The sequence below is a fragment of the Pelophylax lessonae genome (assembly GCF_965119305.1).
Source record: "Pelophylax lessonae genome assembly, chromosome: 5".
Taxonomy (NCBI): domain Eukaryota; kingdom Metazoa; phylum Chordata; class Amphibia; order Anura; family Ranidae; genus Pelophylax; species Pelophylax lessonae.
Window position 1 is genome coordinate 189,803,334 of NC_138772.1, and position 21,199 is coordinate 189,824,532.

At 43.1% G+C, this 21,199-nt stretch overlaps 1 protein-coding gene across 1 annotated transcript in view; it reads left to right on the forward strand.

Annotated features, from left to right (window-relative positions):
* LOC309556458 (epidermal growth factor receptor-like) overlaps positions 1–21,199 on the forward strand; it is a 285,296-nt gene that overhangs the window by 212,756 nt on the left and 51,341 nt on the right. Inside the window, exons 12-14 of the mRNA XM_082258918.1 lie at positions 11,597–11,682; positions 12,092–12,515; positions 12,988–13,135. Coding sequence (XP_082115044.1) covers positions 11,597–11,682; positions 12,092–12,515; positions 12,988–13,135 — 658 coding nt within the window. The remainder of the gene's footprint in view (positions 1–11,596; positions 11,683–12,091; positions 12,516–12,987; positions 13,136–21,199) is intronic.

Consider the following 21,199-nt stretch of genomic DNA (forward strand, 5'->3'; position numbering starts at 1 on the left):
CAACCACACTAGGCCCCAATTACTATTGTTTGTACCCCTAAAAGGCTAGATGAGGAGTAGGGGGAGTATGGAACAGGCAGCACCCTCAAACCTTCAGAAGTATGAGATGAACCCCAACAACTTGGAAAGGTGGATCTCTCTCACACGTACCAACACAGACTATCCCCCAATTTAACTGATCCCCAAAGGTTTTTGATTAAATAGCGGAATAGAAAATATGATCCCAAAAAAGTGTATGTATATCACACGTACACAACCACACTAGGCCCCAATTACTATTGTTTGTACCCCTAAAAGGCTAGGAGTAGGGGGAGTATGGAACAGGCAGCACCCTCAAACCTTCAGAAGTATGAGATGAACCCCAACAACTTGGAAAGGTGGATCTCTCTCACACGTACCAACACAGACTATCCCCCAATTTAACTGATCCCCAGAGGTTTTTGATTAAATAGCGGAATAGAAAATATGATCCCAAAAAAGTGTATGTATATCACACGTACACAACCACACTAGGCCCCAATTACTATTGTTTGTACCCCTAAAAGGCTAGGAGTAGGGGGAGTATGGAACAGGCAGCACCCTCAAACCTTCAGAAGTATGAGATGAACCCCAACAACTTGGAAAGGTGGATCTCTCTCACACGTACCAACACAGACTATCCCCCAATTTAACTGATCCCCAAAGGTTTTTGATTAAATAGCGGAATAGAAAATATGATCCAAAAAAAGTGTATGTATATCACACGTACACAACCACACTAGGCCCCAATTACTATTGTTTGTACCCCTAAAAGGCTAGGAGTAGGGGGAGTATGGAACAGGCAGCACCCTCAAACCTTCAGAAGTATGAGATGAACCCCAACAACTTGGAAAGGTGGATCTCTCTCACACGTACCAACACAGACTATCCCCCAATTTAACTGATCCCCAAAGGTTTTTGATTAAATAGCGGAATAGAAAATATGATCCAAAAAAAGTGTATGTATATCACACGTACACAACCACACTAGGCCCCAATTACTATTGTTTGTACCCCTAAAAGGCTAGGAGTAGGGGGAGTATGGAACAGGCAGCACCCTCAAACCTTCAGAAGTATGAGATGAACCCCAACAACTTGGAAAGGTGGATCTCTCTCACACGTACCAACACAGACTATCCCCCAATTTAACTGATCCCCAAAGGTTTTTGATTAAATAGCGGAATAGAAAATATGATCCCAAAAAAGTGTATGTATATCACACGTACACAACCACACTAGGCCCCAATTACTATTGTTTGTACCCCTAAAAGGCTAGGAGTAGGGGGAGTATGGAACAGGCAGCACCCTCAAACCTTCAGAAGTATGAGATGAACCCCAACAACTTGGAAAGGTGGATCTCTCTCACACGTACCAACACAGACTATCCCCCAATTTAACTGATCCCCAAAGGTTTTTGATTAAATAGCGGAATAGAAAATATGATCCCAAAAAAGTGTATGTATATCACACGTACACAACCACACTAGGCCCCAATTACTATTGTTTGTACCCCTAAAAGGCTAGGAGTAGGGGGAGTATGGAACAGGCAGCACCCTCAAACCTTCAGAAGTATGAGATGAACCCCAACAACTTGGAAAGGTGGATCTCTCTCACACGTACCAACACAGACTATCCCCCAATTTAACTGATCCCCAAAGGTTTTTGATTAAATAGCGGAATAGAAAATATGATCCCAAAAAAGTGTATGTATATCACACGTACACAACCACACTAGGCCCCAATTACTATTGTTTGTACCCCTAAAAGGCTAGATGAGGAGTAGGGGGAGTATGGAACAGGCAGCACCCTCAAACCTTCAGAAGTATGAGATTGTGTTCACTGTACCCCACAAAGATTGAGTTCACTGCACCCCACAATGATTGTGTTCACTGCACCCCACAAAGATTGTGTTCACTGCACCTCACAAAGATTGTGTTCACTGTACCCCCCAAAGATTGTGTTCACTGCACCCCACAAAGATTCTGTTCACTGTACCCCACAAAGATTGTGTTCACTGCACCCCAAAAAGATTGTGTTCACTGCACCCCAAAAAGGATGTTGTTCACTGCACCCCAAAAAGGATGTTGTTCACTCCACCCCAAAAAGATTGTGTTCACTGCACCCCACAAAGATTGTGTTCACTGCACCCCAAAAAGATTGTGTTCACTGCACCCCAAAAATGATTTTGTTCACTGCACCCCAAAAAGGATTTTGTTCACTGCACCCCAAAAAGGATGTTGTTCACTCCACCCCAAAAAGATTGTGTTCACTGCACCCCAAAAAGATTGTGTTCACTGCACCCCACAAAGAATTTTGTTCACTGCACCCCAAAAAGATTGTGTTCACTGCACCCCAAAAAGGATGTTGTTCACTGCACCCCAAAAAGGATTTTGTTCACTGCACCCCAAAAAGATTGGGTTCACTGCACCCCACAAAGGATTTTGTTCACTGCACCCCACAAAGATTGTGTTCACTGCACACCAAAAAGGATTGTGTTCACTGCACCCCAAAAAGATTTTGTTCACTGCACCCCAAAAAGATTGTGTTCACTGCAGCCCAAAAAGATTGTGTTCACTGCAGCCCAAAAAGATTGTGTTCACTGCAGCCCAAAAAGATTGTGTTCACTGCAGCCCAAAAAGATTGTGTTCACTGCAGCTCACACACAGAAAAATGGATGTGGATCACTGACACCTGCCTATCTCCAATCCCACACCACACAGCAATATCGATTGTAGTTTGTAGAACACAGTTTCCCTAAAATTCAGCAGACTCTGTCCCTAACAGGATTGAGAAGAGATCGTAGATCAGGATTGAGTGCAGACCCCACCCCCCACACAGCAATATCGATTGTAGTTTGTAGAAGACACTGACCCTATAATTCAGCAGACTCTATACCTAAAATGCCTACAACTCGCCCTGCCTAAACACTCCGACCTGTCCCTCAATTCTATCCGGACACAAATGGTTTTTTCCTGCCTATCTTTCCCTAATCAGCAGCCAGCACGTTGATGTGTGCTCTGTCCCTGAATCTAAGCAGCATAATGACGCCGCTGCGGCTGCCTCGAACTTATAAAGACTTGGTCACATGCTTCAGACGGCCAATCACAGCTACTGAGACATTTGCAGGCATGGCTGGGATGGCTTAAGGCACACCAGTTAAACGATTGTTGATTGGCTGTTGAAAGCCCGCCATGAAAAGAGCGCCAAAGCATGCAAAACCCGGAAATAAAACGACCGAACACGGATTTTTACCCGAACATACAGTAAAGTGTCCGTGTCCGTGTTCGGGTACAAAAAATCCAATTATTCGGTACGAACACGAATAATACAGTCCGTGTTCGCTCAACACTATCAGGGACTCGTCAATGCAGACATCTTGTTGGGGGGTAAACAAGGCTGTGAACCGCTGATTGAAGTGGTCTATGAGGGGCCGAATTTTGTGGAGCCGATCATATTCAGGGTCTCCCCGAGGACGACAGAGTTCATTGTCGTTGAAATGCATGAACCGAAATATTTGTTTGTATCGAATCCTGGACATAACAGCAGAGAACACGTGCATTTGATGAATTGGGTCAGTGGACCAATATAACCGCAATTCATTCTTTTTTGTAATGCCCGTGTTGAGGGAAAGGCCCAGAAACTTTTTAAAATCGGGAATCGTAATAGGATTCCAGCCGAATGGTCTGGCAAGGGGTGAATTTCGGTTGGCGGCGATGAATTGTTGAGCGTATAAATTTGATTGGTCCACAATAGATCTGAAAAGATCTTCCGTGAAGAACAGCTAAAAAAAGTGAATGGGATTAAAACCAGCTGTCTCCACGTGGATTCCAGGTTGGGCTGTGAATGGGGGAAGTACTGGCGCTGTGGAATCTGTGGGCTGCTAATTAGGAAATGCCAGCGCTTCAGGGAGGGCACTATGGGCTCTACGGGCCTGTCTTCGGATACGCGGTGGCTGCGGGCCACTACTCGTGCTAGCCACTGCACTTAGGTGACTCGCCACGTCACCAGGTGATACTGCAGTGCTGGTTGAAGGTCCAGGGTGTACTAGGCCGCTCATGCTTGCCAGATCACAAGAAGTGTGAGCGGCACTAGTACTGGCACTCTGCTACATACGAGAAACTCCCGGTTCTTGCATCTCAGCAACTCCTGAATGGGGTCGGGTACGACCTTAGCAGGGACCCCTCTGTCGGAGCTATCTGTCAGGGAGCCGCTGCTGTCATCTGGTTCGTATATTGACCCTGATTCTGCCAGTGAGGCTTCCCCATCCCTCTCATCTGACATGGCCATTATACTGTAGACCTCTTCACCACTGTACCAACGTTTGGTCATTTTAGTACCTAAATTTACCGGTACAGTAGTGTGACTACTAGGTAATAAAAGCACCTGGTTGTCGAGGACTATTTGGTCGCTACAAAAAAAAAACTGCTAGTGCTAACAGAGATCAGGCCTGACTCTGCTAACGCAGCGGTTTTGTGTGATTTGTGTTTTTTGGAAGTGTCAGTAATCTATTGATTACTACACTTGCCTGGGTAAGGTGGCCTGGGCAGGGGGGCTAAATGCAGGTGCTAGCAGGAATCAGTGCTGATTGTGCAAACACTGCGTTTTGGGAACACAAAATTATGGGGACGCTAGTATAGTTCTGATCAGATCAGATATTGATCTGTTCAAACACTATTCTAGTAATGGAGGTGTGTGTGTATGTGTGTTAGTGTACTTGACTCTAACTGACGCTAAGTAACGGTGGTATAGTGGGACCCTGACGCTAACTAGCCTAAGTTGTGTCACCCGTGACACTAATACAGTGATCGGTAATCACTGTATATAGTGAACACTGTGACAGGGAAGTGAAGGGGTTAACTGGGGGATATCAAGGGGTTAAACCTTTATAGGGGATAGATGGCGGGTGGCCTAAACCTATTTGGGCCTAGCGCAAGCGCAAATTAGGGTCACAAGTGACACTAAATACAGTGATCAGTAGTTATCTGATATACTGTATATATTAGTGCCCTGTGTGATAGGGAGTGAAGGGGTTAACTGGGGGAGATCAAGGGGTTAAACCTTTATAGCAGATAGATGGCGGGTGGCCTAAACCTATTTGGGCTTAGCGCAAGTGCAAATTAGGGTCACAAATGACACTAAATACAGTGATCAGTAGTTATCTGATTTACTGTATATATTAGTGCACTGTGTTATAGGGAGTGAAGGGGTTAACTGGTGGAGATCAAGGGGTTAAAAGTTTGTAAGGGGATAGGTGGCGGGTTCCCTAACCCTATTTGGGCTTAGCGCAAGCGCAAATTAGGGTCACTAGTGACACTAAATACAGTGATCAGTATTTACCTATATACTGTATTTATGTATTTAGTGCACAGAGTAATAGGGAGTAAAGGGGTTAACTGGGGGTGATCAAGGGGTTAAAACTTTATTAGGGGATAGGTGGCGGGTGCCCTAACCCTATCTGGGCCTAGCACAAGCGCAAACTAGGCTCACAAGTGACACTTATACAGTGATCAGTAAAAGATCTGTATACCACTGTGTATAGTGTTCACTGTGAAGGGTTTGGGGGTGATCAGAGGTGATCAAGGGGTTAAATGTGCCTATGTGAGGTGTATCAGTGTGCTGTTTGGTGTAACTCACGTTTTTGGATGTGTCTCTGTCTTCTCCTGGAACCGAAAGGACTCCAGAAGGGACAGTGACATCACTTCACCTGCCTGTGTTTACATTACACAGGCAGGGGAGAGTTAACCATTGGCTGGGACCGATCGCCAGATACTGACCAAAAATCATTGGTCAGTATCTGGTGACTGATCGGTACTGAATCCGATCGGAATCGGCACCCGCGGCGCGTGGGAGCGTGCTCTGGGAGCTGTGATCGCGCCCGACGTAGGTCTACGTCGTCAGACGGTATCGAGCCACTTTGCCGCAGTAGAGCTCTAGTGAGCAGCGGTAAAGTGGTTAAAAAAATTATTAAAAAAAAATTAGATTTCTTTGGATTTAGTGTCTGGGGGGACTAAAAGGTGTACCTGTGAAGTTTCAGCTCTGTAGCATGTCCAGAACCAGAATTATAGCATGCCAAATCTTCAAAAATTACTTTTTTGCTTAACCACGCCTTTCTTTTGCTCCTAATAAAGCAGATGTGTGTGACGCCTTTTGCAGTGGACTTAACGCTTACAACAAGAACAGGCGTTAACTTGTCACTGAGGCTTTAAGTCCACTGCAAAAGGCTTTGCTACTCTGCGTCAAACAGATCTGCTTTATTTAGCGACAACTTTGGGTCGCATAGCAGTGTGCGTCTTGCAGGTGATGATCACATCGCACAGTTGATAAAGCCTCAGTGAAAACTATACATAAATTAAAATTCATCACAAAAAAACTGATCATTTTTCTTAGAATTTCAGTAGCGCAGGGATGGTGTTACCCTCCTTTCATAAAGTGCAAATAAATAAAGTGCAAAAAATGCATAAATAATCCAAAACATCCAACTAAGCAAGAACAGAGTCCTTCAAAAGTCTTTGTTTACCAGAGCTGGTGGTGGTGACATTGTGCGGTGGTTCCTATAACTGACACCAATGACCCTGCATTAAAGGCACTGTGTATTGCTCTGGCACTACACAAACAAATACTTTTGAAGGACTCTGTTCTTGCTTAGTTGGATGTTTTGCATTATTTATGCAATTTATGCACTTTATTTATTTGCACTTTATGAAAGGAGGGTAACACCATCCCTGCGCTACTGAAACTCTAAGAAAAATAATCTGTTTTTTTTTTGATGAATTTTAATTTATGTATAGTTGTCACTGAGGCTTTGGCAACTCTGCGCGGTGAAATTCACCTGCAAAACGCACACTGCTATGCGACCCAAAGTTGTCGCTAAATACAGCAGATGTGTGTATCGCTGAAATGTATTTTGCACAATAGCTGACTAGCAAGCACGTATACCTGCTGTAGATATATCAGCAGTGCAACATGCTCACTAGACGGAACCCTGACACTTAAAAGTATCCCTACAAAAACTAGATTATTGAATCTAACTATAGTGGTATATACTACCCTAACTACACTGCATATCCCTTTCCTCACACTAAAAGAACAGCTCCATACAGCAGAAGATAATTTCTAACTGACACTGTCCCTTTAAATTCTTTTATTTTTTTTTTTTCTAACTCAAACAGCAGAATCGCTGTATTTCTAACTACACTGACAATCTTTCTGTAAGCTGACTGCTCTTCTGCTGATATGGAGCTTTACAAGCAATCGGCTATGCAGCAACGTTGTTTAACACAGCAGGAGAAACACAAATGCTTCCACTCTCTTCCAAAGCCTCTGTATTACAGTGCTAGAGGTTAGGTGGGGCTATGTTATATACTGGGGGGGGCGTATTCACTCCTGATTGGCCTCTGGTCCCATTAGTCACTCCAATCACATTCCTAGCAGACTCCTGCCCCCTCATTGGCTTTTACTGACGTTTCTGGGCCAATCACGGGCTTTTAAAGCCCACTTCCTGTCCCATTGCATTTTGGGCGGTAATGGTGCCCGAATTCCGAACTTTTACCGCAAAAAGTTTGGAATTCGGCCGAATTTCGAACACCCAATGTTCAGGTCGAACCGATGGTCGACCCGAACCATTCGATCATTCCTAATCCCAATATAGACAATTGAAAATAGGAGAAAAAACCCTCTGTGGGACTTTAAGGGGCTACAATGGAATCAACACATGTATAGAAAAATATAAAAAAAAAGGTTGTGGAGTAAAAGGCATACAATACACAGTCCAAAGGGAAAACAACCAAAAGGGGCCCAGTCAGTCAGTATTTGTTGGTTTACTTTATAATAATTCTATAACTAATTTGCTTATCTAAATAATGGTTACATTGTTTTTAAAAGCATATACAATATTTAATTTGTGCACTGTTTTAATATATATTCAGTTCAGCTGATTAATTATAGGCTTAACTAGATAAAGGTATAAAGGCCAATGCGCAACCAGTGAAGTAAATGAAAAATAATGGTGAAGTAAAAGTGATCACAATGAATGTAAATAAGAGAATACGCTGCCAATTTCTGTAGTGTCACCACATACCCAATAAGATAAAATTATTTGAATAAATCGGCCCTAATTCCAAAATAAATAAATGTACTTCAACATGCTAAATTCATAACACTTCAATCAATATATATAAAATGAATAATCATAAGACCAAATGAACTGTGCAGAAAAACGGTAAAAAAAAAAAAAAAATATATATATATATATATATATATATATATATATATATATATATAAAATTGATATAAAAACGTGAAAGCAGTCAATATAGAAGTTCATGAAAAGTCCCTGTGCAAGTGCAACAAAATAAATATATCTATATGATATAAAACGTGAAAGCAATCAATGTATACAGTTGTGTTCAAAATTATTCAACCCCCAATGCTGTAAAGGGTTTTAGGGAATTTAGTGTACATTTGTAATTGTATTCAGAATGAAATCCTACAAAGACTTCTTAAAGAACCATATGCAACTAAAATGACATCAATTGGTTTTGTAATACAGTAGTAAATGTTTCTTTTGTGAATTCTTCATTGACACAATTATTCAACCCCTTAAAGACTACCACTCTGAAGAACAGAGGTTCATTGAAGTGTTTTCAATCAGGTATTGAAAACACCTGTGGATGTCAGGGAGCAGCAATAAAGCCTAATAAGCACCAATTAGGCAGCTTTAAAATGAATGTGAAACTCAGCTCATTCTAGACATTTACTGGTGTGGTTACAAACATGGTGAAGTCAAGAGAATGGTCCAGGAAGACAAGAGAAGAGGTGATTACTCTTCACAGGAAGGGCAATGGCTATAAGAAGATTGCAAAGATGTTAAACATACCAAGAGACACCATAGGAAGCATCACTCGCAAATTCAAGGCAAAGGGCACTGTTGAAACGCTACCTGGTCGTGGCAGAAAGAAGATGCTGACTTTTACTGATGTGCGCTACCTGAAGCATAGAGTGGAGAAAAGTCCCCATGTGACTGCTGAGGAACTGAGAAAAGATTTGTCAGATGTGGGTACTGAAGTTTCTGCTCAGACAATACGGCGCACACTGCGTAATGAAGGCCTCCATGCCAGAACTCCCAGGCGCACCCCCTTGCTGTCTCCAAAGAATAAGAAGAGTCGACTGCAGTATGCCAAAAGTCATGTGGACAAACCACAGAAGTTTTGGGATAGTGTTCTGTGGACTGATGAAACAAAATAAGAACTGTTTGGGCCCATGGATCAACGCTATGTTTGGAGGAGGAAGAACAAGGCCTATGAAGAAAAGAACACCTTGCCTACTGTGAAGCATGGCGGGGGGTCAATCATGCTTTGGGGCTGTTTTGCTTCTGCAGGTACAGGGAAGCTTCAGCGTGTGCAAGGTACCATGAATTCTCTTCAGTACCAGGAGATATTGGATGACAATGTGATGCAGTCCGTCACAAACCTGAGGCTTGGGAGACGTTGGACCTTTCAACAGGACAATGATCCCAAGCATACCTCCAAGTCCACTAGAGCATGGTTGCAGATTAAAGGCTGGAACATTTTGGAGTGGCCATCACAGTCACCAGACTTAAATCCGATTGAGAACCTCTGGTGGGACTTAAAGAAAGCCGTTGCAGTGCACAAGCCTAAGAATGTGACTGAACTGGAGGCTTTTGCCCATGACGAATGGGCGAAGATACCCGTAGATCGCTGCAAGACACTTATGTCAAGCTATGCTTCACATTTAAAAGCTGTTATAACTGTAAAAGGATGTACTAAGTACTAAGATTGAATGTCATTTGGGGGTTGAATAAAACTGATAATGATGTGAGCACAGAAAAGACATTGTTATTTCATTATAAATGTTATGTTATATTTGTCGGACCTACACGTGCCTCTTTGATTTAATTGTAAGCAGGATGACTGAATGATCAAAATCAATGTCAAACTGGCCAAAACAATCAATTTCAGTGGGGGTTGAATAATTTTGAACACAACTGTAAGTTCATAAAAAGTCCATGTGCAAGTGCAAGAAAATATAGAACAATGGTGATCCAAAAAACGTGATAAAACTTCAATCCAACAGTGTCACCAATGTGAACAATCCCAAAACAATGAATCCGACATTGAGCGCAATAGCTGCTCACCTCAATAATGAATAAATCAAAACGTTGTTTATAAATGAAAGGCTTCTCCGTGTAGCTCCAATGATAGCAGTATTACAGCTGACAAGATGTAGTGAATCACCAGCCCAAAGTAGATGGAAAAAAGGTCTCCTTGAGATTTCCCTCATATAAGAATAGAGAGCTTCATGGTGCAGTATAAGGGATACATTTTATTATAAACAACAGTAGTAACTTACAATTCAGTTGCAGGTATAGTGTGTGAAAAACGGACCGCTCGGTCCCTGCAATGTGCAGTGTAAAGAATCCAAATTTCCGATCACAGCCGTAGACCGGAAGTGACGTCACCCGACTCCACCCGACGCGTTGCGTCACTAAAACACGTGACTTTATCAGAGGTCAACCCAGTTTATTTGGTTTTATGATTATTCATTTTATATTTATTGGTTGGAGTGTTATGAATTTAGCATGTTGAAGTACATTTATTTATTTTGGAATTAACGCCGATTTATTCACAGATTTTTATTTTATAGGCTTAACTAAAGTCATAAAAATATTTTTTTCAATTAAATCATGTATTATTATTTTTAATACTGTGATTGTATCTGATGATGGCCGTATCTTACAGAGGGACGCTGGCATCTTCAGGCTGCAGTGACATCTGCAGGCTTAAGAGGTTTAAATACTGAGTACATGTAATCATGATTGGCTGTTATGGTTATCACAAGATCATGAACCACAGTGATTGGTTCCTGGATACCATTTGAGACCTGGACCTGGCATTTGACAGCAAAGTCTAACAGGAAAGGACACAGTTCTGCATTAGTAGTTCTTATACTCAACTTGTTTTGTCTTTTTTAGACATAGATGAAAGTGCAGTAATAGAGGACCTGCATGTTCTATTTCCAGTGTCTTCAGTTAATCCTACACCACTAAGAGGGTGGGATTTTGCACTGGGAGTGGGATTTGGGGCTGAAAAACAGGTAGGGGGTGTATTGTATATTAAAAATAAAAATTGTGACTAAAAAAGAGACTTTATCAAAACAGGAACATATTAGGGAAGTAAAGCGGATTGATAACACCAAATTTTTAAATTTTGAATCTGTCTTTATAGCAATAACTGGTTGACATTAGAAGTCCATGCATTTACCAGTGATTGCCACAAGGAACAACATGGAGGGTGATTTTGCTCCTTCATAGCAGAGTTTATCGTATTGTGCTCCTGTCTCTGCAGTAGACTCTTCATTTTTGCGGTTCTCTTTGTAAAAAAAAAAAAAAAAGTTATATTAAATAGACACAGCAAGGGATGCAATTGCTGCTGCTCATTGTTTGCTTGAACTAATATGATGCTGACTGATTGCTAGATGGATATTATGCAAGATAAACCTATTAAATAACCACTCTTCTCTATTGCCAAAATTATTAAATTAGACCCTCTTTCTTTTGCAGGATCCTTAGCAATATTTTGGTGGCCAGAAATTTACACTGACCTCAGTATTTTTGAAAACCTTGAAATAATCATGGGCAGAACCAAAGTATTGTAAGTAAATGTAAAGAATAAGGTATCTTAAGAAGGAAAACTCATTTAATAGAAGACATTTGTTAATAATTGATGCATTCCACGTACTGAGTTTATCTGAGGATGACTCATGCAAGCAGAAGGGAGAAGACCTCTAAGAACTTGCTGTAACTGCCCTGCCAAATGTTTGAACATACTGTATATTTACATTTGATGTCTTCTAGTTCCTAATGGCTCGTTTCCACTGAGCTTTCTGGTACGGTTCGGTTCGGTACGGTACGCTATTTATGCCGTTTCCATTATGAATGGTACCCTAATTCCGAACCGTACCACTTTTTTGGTACCCTTTCGTTGGGGTACCAAGAACATTAGTACCGTACCAACTGGGTGGAGCTACACTCTGCAGAACTTTGATTGGTTGACAGAGAGTCGTCACTTCCGTGGGCGGCATTCATAATGTGTTTGTGGAAGCAACAGAAATGTCGGCGCGCAGGGAAACTTGGTCAACACAGGAGGTGCAGATCTTCCTGGGTATCATCAGCGAGGAAAGGGTGCAAAGAGAACTCGATGGAATGGTGAGAAACGAGAAGGTGTTCCAGCATGTTTCTGAGAGGATGACTGAAGAGGGGTTCCAGCGGACACCAGAGCAGTGCCGCATTAAATGCAAGAAGCTGTGGAGCGAATACCGTAAGGTGAAAGACCACAACAGCCAGAGTGGCGTAAACAGAAAGACCTGGAAATGGTTTTATATGCTGGACGCTATCTATGGACACAGAGCCGCCAATTTGGGAAGAGGGGGCGGCATGGATACGGCCACCTCTCTGCTGGAGTCAATGATGGAGTCTGCTGGTATGTTCATAGCTGTATGTATAGTATGGTATATCTTGAACCTATTGTTACAGTGTACTTACCTGACTTGTAACTTTTCAGTTGAGGATCCTATCAGTCAGGATGAAACCACAGAGGGACTGTTCACCTTTGAGAACTCACCTGCAAGTTCGATTTCAACTGCACCTGCGATGTCAACTGCAAGTTCGAGTTCAACTGCAAGTTCGAGTTCAACTGCATGTACACCGACACCACCAGAATCGGCGCCATCATCTGCGAGAGCATCACGGTGTACACTCATCAGTAAGACATGAAAACCAGAGTGAAAAGTCACACACCTTTTTGTACAATGATTTTTTATTTTGGATTAATAGTAATACACTAATCATGATATTGCATTGTACTTCTAATGTCTCCCCCCTACATATATCTGCATACGTTTAATCACAAGAACAGAAATTCTTCAAACATTGATGTCTGTTTTGCATTCTAGGCAGGAGAAAAAGGGGGCAGCAGGATGTTGTTGCAGCCCTGGTGGAGATGCAGGCAGCTGATGAGAGGCATCAGGAATGGTTAGAGAGGATGGAGGACCGTCGTGAGCGACGCTTTGAGATAATGCTGGAGGATGCCCGTGAGGCAAGGTGGCATTAAGGGTTAAATCACTAGGCAACACATTGAGCAGACTGCAAGCTTCAATCAAGCCTTCCTTGGCACACTCAGTCAGCTGGTGCAGGTGTTGAGCAACTGTCGTGATCCTCTGCCTCCATCCAGCCAGTAGTGCTTTGCACCCAGCACACTTTTTTGACATTCAACACTATTTTTTGCACTACTTTTGTTACACAACTCGTTCAATAAAGCACTTGTTTGACTATTTTCAAATGAAATGAAATCATTTTTTCCATTAACCACTTAAGCCCCGGAAGATTTTACCCCCTTCCTGACCAGGGTTTTTTTTGCGATTTTTTACTGCGTGACTTTAACGGACAATTGCGCGGTCGTGCGATGCTGTACCTAAACGAATTTCACGTCCTTTTTTTCCCACAAACAGAGCTTTCTTTTGGTGGTATTTGATCACCTGTGCGATTTTTTGATCATGCGCTATAAACAAAAAAAGAGCGTAAATTTTGCAAAAATAACAATATTTTTCACTTTTTTTTATATGAAATTCCCCCCCAAAAAATGTAAAAATCTAAATTTTTTAACATTTTCGGCCAATTTGTTTTATGCTACATATTTTTGGTAAAAAAAAATCTCAAAAAGCGTATTTTGATTGGTTTGCGCAAAAGTTATCGTGTTTACTAACAAAGGGAAAGATTTTTGTCATTTTTGGTGTTTTTTTTAACGAGTAATGGTGGCGATCTGCGATTTTTTTTGCGGTACTGCGACATTGCGGCGGACAGATCGGACCCTTGATTGACATTTTTGACACTTTTGAGGGTACCAGTGACATTACTGCAGTAATCAGTGCTAGTTATATGTAGGGGGAAAGTTTCCGCGCTTTTGGAGAAAATTAAATAAATAAATGACTGCAGCCTACCTCAAAAATATAGATAACTATATTTGGTAAATGTGAGGAAAGGGGAGGTAATATGGCGCTGTCAGGCTAATAAATAGGAAAAAATTTTTTCCTATTTATTAGCCTGACAGCGCCATATTACCTCCCCTTTCCTCACAGTGCTAGTTATATGCACTGTTACTGCAAAAATGACACTGGTAGGGAAGGGGTTAACTGTATTGGAGAGGGAGGGGTTAAGTGTGTCCTAGGGGCGTGATTCTAACTGTAGTGGGACATGGCTATTGGTGTAAAAACAGAGATCAACGGTTATACATAGTAGAACCGTCTGATCTGCATTTTTACACAGGGGAGAATGACAGGCGGCTTGTTTACATAAGCCGCCCGCCTTTCTCCCGCTCTACCGACGATTGTAGTGTGACCGGCGGACATCGGGTCCGCCGGTCCCACTCCCGTACTCCTCCGTGAACGAGCCGAGGCGGGCGCGCGCTCGCCCGCTATTGGCTCAAAACGGAGTGACAGGGGAGCGACGTAGATCTACGTCACTCTGCCTGGCAGGGTTAAGAAGCATCATGTGTTCTATGGCTGTCTAACAGGACGTACCTATTCTACAAATTGATGTCATTCTGTTTACATTACTGTTTTTAACTGTTAAAGGATTACTCTCCATATGGTGGACTTCACTGGACTTCACTGGTCTCCAAATTGTTGAAGATCAAAAGTACAGTTTAGTGCAGCTTCAAATGGCTTTAAACTATCCCAGACAAGGAATAATCTTATCTAGTAAAATGATCGTTCATTTTCTCCAAAAATGTTATATGCTTCATATAAACAAATGATCGCCTTTGTCAGATAAACGTATTTACGTATTCTTTAAAAAGTTTACGCTGTATGTCCTACGCCTTTTCTATTCTACTTAAGAATTGAACGCAGTGACAGTTCCAATTTGTTCAAAAGTAGAATAGGGAAGGCGTAGGACATTACTTTTTGAAGAATACAGAAAGTGTAAGCACTTGCAAGGCGATCATTTGTGTTTATAAAGAATATAGTTTTTTTTTGTTTGTTGGCTTCACTATATAAGACCCTCGTATGGTATCATTTCAAGCAATTTGAAGCTACACTTTTACCCTCAACAATTTGGGGCCAGTTGAAGTACACCATATGGAGAATAATCCTGGAATGTTTTCATCAAAAACCATCATTTCTTATTGCATGAGGAAAGACAGACATGAACATTTTTGATGACATGGGGGTTGAGTAAATTATCATTAAATAAATATAAAAAAATTATCAAATAGAAATTAATTGTTCAAATAATGCATCAGACCCTCTCGTATATCTCTGCCCTCCTCTTCTGCATCCTGTGCCAGTGGCACAACAGGCTCTGCTGCTACAGGTGTATCCCATTCTTGTTGGTAATCCTCTCCATGACTTTCACAAATATTGTGCAGAGCACAACAAGTCAACACCATGGATTTCACCAGTTCAATGTCGCTGTCATTCCTCTTCATAAGGCACCGCCACCTGCCCTTAAGCCTCCCAAAAGCATTTTCTACCACCACCCGAGCCCTGCACACTTTCTTGTTGTGGGTCAGTTGTTCTTCTGTCAGTCGGCCATTGTCGGGAATTGGTTTTAGGAGCCAATTCAACAAAGGATAGGCAGAGTCTCCTAGCACATAATAGCCAGCATTCACGCCACCGATGTTCCTGGTGCAAGCTGGGTAAAGGCATCCTCGCTCCACTAACTCCCACAATGTGGACAGTCTTAGGACACAAGCATCATGCAAACTCCCAGCCATTCCTGCATATACACTCCAAAACAATCCTTTCCCATCTACAACTCCTTGCAGGATGATAGAATGCCAGCCTTTTCTATTAAAGTAATCACAGTGGTACTCCTTTGGGGCAATAATGGTTATGTGACACCCATCAATGGCACCAACACACATAGGAAGTCCCCATAGATTCTCAAAGTAGTCTGCCATTTCTTTAAGCTTTTGCTGGTCAGGGAAACAAATCTGTTTGGAAACTAACAAAGAGCAGGCGGCCTCACAGAAATCCTGCACACACCGACACACTGTTATTTTGCTGACACCAAAAAGATGGCCAATACTTCTGTAGTCGCTGCTGGTTGCCGGCTTCCATAGTGCAATTGCAACTCTTTTCTTCAGGGGACATCCTGAAGTTGTGCACCCACTGTGTGTGTGGGAATCCTGGAACAATCACATCCCACCATTCATCTGATCGGTTGAATGTCCAAATGGTTGGTCTGCGGCGCCGATTTTGCAACAGATTGATTATCTGAAAAAAAAAAAATACATTGAAAACATGTCATACACACTGTAGTAGTGAATGAGGGTGTGTTCAGGTACTTAAATGCATCTACCAGGTACAGGAAATATTAGCAATAACAGGCAGTAATTAATTAGAGGGATTTATGATGTCAAGAGTCAGTGCATGGTTCTGAGACTGTAGGGTTGCTTAACAGGTCACAACAGCTTACCCTCCTGTGCCGTCGTTTTTGTCTTGCTTTTCTTTCTGGGTTGTCCGTCTCGTCCCAGCTCTGTAGTATTTTCATATATTTTTCAGCTGTGTTTTTCCTTGCACCCTTTGCTCAAACGAACGCTGTCTCCTTCTTGTGACAAACAGCCACATGCCAAGAAGCAGGAACACAATCTGCATTACTTCCTTCATTGTTGTTTGTTTTGCTTTGTGCGAGAGTTCTCTACTCTGCTTCCGGCATACACCACGCCTATCAAGTGACGTCGATCACTGCTTTCAGGCTACACCACGCCTATCATGAAAGGGTACTATTGGCGGTGGAAACGCAAGGTGTACCGTTCCGAACCGTACTGAACCGAACTGAACCGAACCGTACCATACCGTACCACTCAGTGGAAACTAGGCATAAGTAACCTTAACAGCATCAGACCCTGTTGTTTTTACATTCCTCTTGACAAAAGGGCTTTGTTATAAGATGCTGTTATGCGCACTCAGGAGGCATTGTTTGCTATAAAGTAAAGAAATAATCAGACAAAAGAGAGATTATGATCTGAGGTATACCCAGTGGCTGACCTCTATCCCTGGGAATCTACAGAGAGTAAATACGGCAGTCCCACGACCAGTCCCACGACTCTAAAGAAATAATCAATTAATATATGCAGTCCTCTGTAATGGTATCCTGCACTGGATATACCATTTTGTCAAGCAACCATTTTGTTTCAGAGCTCAGCCATGACAGTTTTAAAGACCACTCACTCACCCCAGTCCCCAACTTGAGCTAATTAATGTAGGAATGCAGAGGCTTCAAAGGGCTGGCACTTCAAAGACCCTTATCTCAAGCACAGACGGAAATCTTACCAGATGTCCAGTACGGCTGGCCAGAGCCACGTCGTAAATTCCACAGCCAAATTGTTCATTAGGAAAATGAACTCATTCACACACAAACTCATAACTTTAAACACAAACAAGATATGTCTCTAGAAAGTGTATAGTTAAAGGCAAAATAAAATACTGAATGGAACGAGACCATGCACGATCACCCTGTCACATATAGAATAGGAGATAGCAATAAGATAATTTCCTGTGCAATAAAATATTCATGTTTAGTATCGTTTGAAGCCAAATCACAGGCTGAATGATAAACTAGCAGTTTAAAGAATGTAACCATTACATATTTCGAGATATGAATTATGTTATAAATCTGTCTAAACGGGAGGTTCCTTGGCATTGTCTACACCTTAGGGCCACCCATGGCTACTGTGTTTATTGGTCAGGGACCTCTGGTGACACCCCCTGCGGTCTCAGAGAAAAGGAGAGAGGCAGATAGGGTTAGTCAATTCTCCTGTATCATCAAAGAAGGAACATCTATCACGTTTGAGAACTGGCTCAGCTTCTGAAACTCTGATACTACTCAGGACATTGAATGCAAGTATTTCATTTCCAATTCTTAATCTTATTGTTCTAAATTGCTGAATTGTGTCTCTATTTCTTTTAAACCCATTTTTCTGTAAATATTTTCATTTGCACCAATTTTAACCTTTTTATTATTAAACTTTATTTTAAAAAGTGTTAATCTTGTCCCTAAGCTCTTAATGCAAGCTACCAACGAACTTGTCTCTTGGAGAGCGCTACTGTCTAGAATAAATTCTCTGGACATTCCTGTCTGCGGTGACAGCGCGTGTTACAGATGATTATTCTAAAGTCATAATTGGTATTTCTAAAATTACGAGCGTCCGCTGGGCTTAAACGTAGCGGTCAGTTGTGGCCGGTCTATAGGGGGCGCAGGGGCACCGTCCCCCCAATCTCCTGGCCCAATAAAAAAAAAGGAAGAAAAAAAATACAATTTTTAGCCCACTAGGGGCGCCGAACTAACTGGTGGCTATGGGGGGGTGGGGTTTTGCACCCCACGTTCTTGAAGCAGAGCCGCCGATTGGCGGCCTTCTGGGGGTCATCAGGGAGCAGAGCAATGCGCCCCGACACTCCCCACTTTCCGGAATGTCCTGGCTGTGATTGGTCCAGTCTCCAGCCTGGACCAATCATAGAGGACATCCCGGGTGACGTCGCGTGGGGGCGGTGCGTGCGTTAGTCACGCACCGTCCCAACGTCAGAGAAGAGGGCGGCGCGCATGGAGGAAGAATCGAAGAAGATGTCCGGAGGAGCGCATGGAGGAAGAAGTCGACTCCTGGGCAGCACGCCAGGGAGTCGGGACGGTGACGGGCGGTGCGCATGGAGGACGAGGACTCGGAGGAAGAAGACGTCCACGGCGGTGGCACCAGAGGTAAGCAAAGTCTCGGGGGGGGGGGGGGGGGAGGGCACGCACGCACGCTGGTCTCTGCATTGAAAGGGACATGTATACTGGTCACTACATTGAAGGGGGCATGTATACTGGTCACTGTGCATTGAAGGAGGCATGTATACTGGTCACTGTGCATTGAAGGGGGCATGTATACTGGTCACTGTACATTGAAGGGGGCATGTATACTGGTCACTGTGCATTGAAGGGGGCATGTATACTGGTCACTGTGCATTGAAGGGGGCATGTATACTGGTCACTGTGCATTAAAGGGGGCATGTATACTGGTCACTGTGCATTGAAGGGGGCATGTATACTGGTCACTGTGCATTGAAGGGGGCACGTATACTGGTCACTGTGCATTGAAGGGGGCATGTATACTGGTCACTGTGCATTGAAGGGGACATGTATACTGGTCACTGTGCATTGAAGGAGGCATGTATACTGGTCACTGTGCATTGAAGGAGGCATGTATACTGGTCACTGTGCATTGAAGGAGGCATGTATACTGGTCACTGTGCATTGAAGGGGGCATGTATACTGGTCACTGTGCATTGAAGGAGGCATGTATACTGGTCACTATACTGAAGGGGGCATGTATACTGGTCACTACATTGAAGGGGACATGTATGTTGGTCAATACATTGAAGGGGGCATGTATGCTGGTCACTACATTGAAGGGGGCATGTATGCTGGTCACTACATTGAAGGGGGCATGTATACTGGTCACTACATTAAAGGGGGCATGTATACTGGTCACTACATTGAAGGGGGCATGTATACTGGTCACTACATTGAAGGGGGCATGTATACTGGTCACCATATTGAAGGGGGCATGTATACTGGTCACTACATTAAAGGGGGCATGTATGCTGGTCACTACATTGAAAGGGGGCATGTATACTGGTCACTACATTGAAAGGGGCATGTATGCTGGTCACTACATTGAAGGGGGCATGTACTCTGGTCACTGCATTGAAAAGGGGCATGTACGCTGGTCACTACATTGAAAGGGGGCCTGTACTGTGGGGTTTGTGCTAGGGGGCCTGTACTGTGGGGTTTGTGCTAGGGGGTTTGTGCTTGAGGGGTTTGTGCAGGGTTTGTGCTGGGGGGGTCTGTACTGTGGAGTTTGTGCCACTCTCAGTCAGTGTATGCCATAATAGGGTGTCTCTCACAGTATATCCCATAATAGGGCCCCTGCTCCCTATTATGGGATATACTAGTACTGATGGACCCCTTAATATGTGATATATTGGGAGAATTTGTTCACGCAAGCAAAATATAGGGGACAAAATGGGTGGAGTCTATAAGGGGTAGGGCTTCTTAGAAATGGGAGGGGTCAAAATGGAAGGGCGGGGTCTTGCGCCCCACCATCTTAAAACTTCACCAGCCGCCACTGGTAGTGGTGGTGGCAGAGAAAGGGTTAATTGCTTAATTAGCCCGGTGACAATCGCTCTCAGCCTGCTGGCATCTAGATTGTGGTCCCGCAAGCTGGAAAATCTTTGTGCCAGGTGCCGCTGCACAAGGCATTGTTACGCAAGTGACGGCAGGGTATGAGATTGCCTGGTCCTCGGTCACGAGTTAGTGAGAAGGGCAGGGGTCTGATACCGGCCACCGTCACATCCTCCATGATAGAAGCGGAAAAAAGAAAAACCTATTTGGAAAGTGCAGTGAAGCAGTAGAGTAAATCCACATTCAACACCTCCTAGCAGAGTGCTCAGAGGCCGACCACTGTGTCCCAGTGAGATAAACACTCACCAGAGGTGATGGCTGCAATTACAACAGCATGAACGCATGTTTGTGTCTGTCATTCAGTGAGGAATAAACCCAGTAAGCCTGTCCAGCAGCACTCCTCAGCAAGGTCAAGTTAGGGTAAATAAAGCTCACCAGGAACCAAAAATGATCCTTATAGTTCAGTAATTTTAATATGGATGTATGGACACATAAAAGTGATAAATAGTAACATAAAATCCTAACATAGGAAGCTGACCCGGAAAACAGCAGCAGTGTGACGTTCACACTAGTGTCTCCTCCCTGGCGCTTTTTTTCCAATGGGATGTTATCAAGGGGTCCTCAAGTGTCGACGTCTACTATCTTTATGTAGCTTCTCAAAAACACTCCCTTTCCTAGCAATCAAATAAGCAAAATGAACGAAACATGTCAGAGAGGAGACACTAGTGCTGACGTCACGCAGCTGCTTGATTCAGGGTTGGCAGCAGCTTCCTATGTAAGGATTTTATGTTACTATGTCTTTTATGTGTACATGCATCCATATTAAAATTACTACACTTTGAGGATGAGCATTTTTGGCTCCTGGTGAGCTTTATTTACCCTAGCTTGACCTTGCTGAGGAGTGTCGCTGGATAGGCTTACTGGGTTCCTCGCTGGATGACAGAC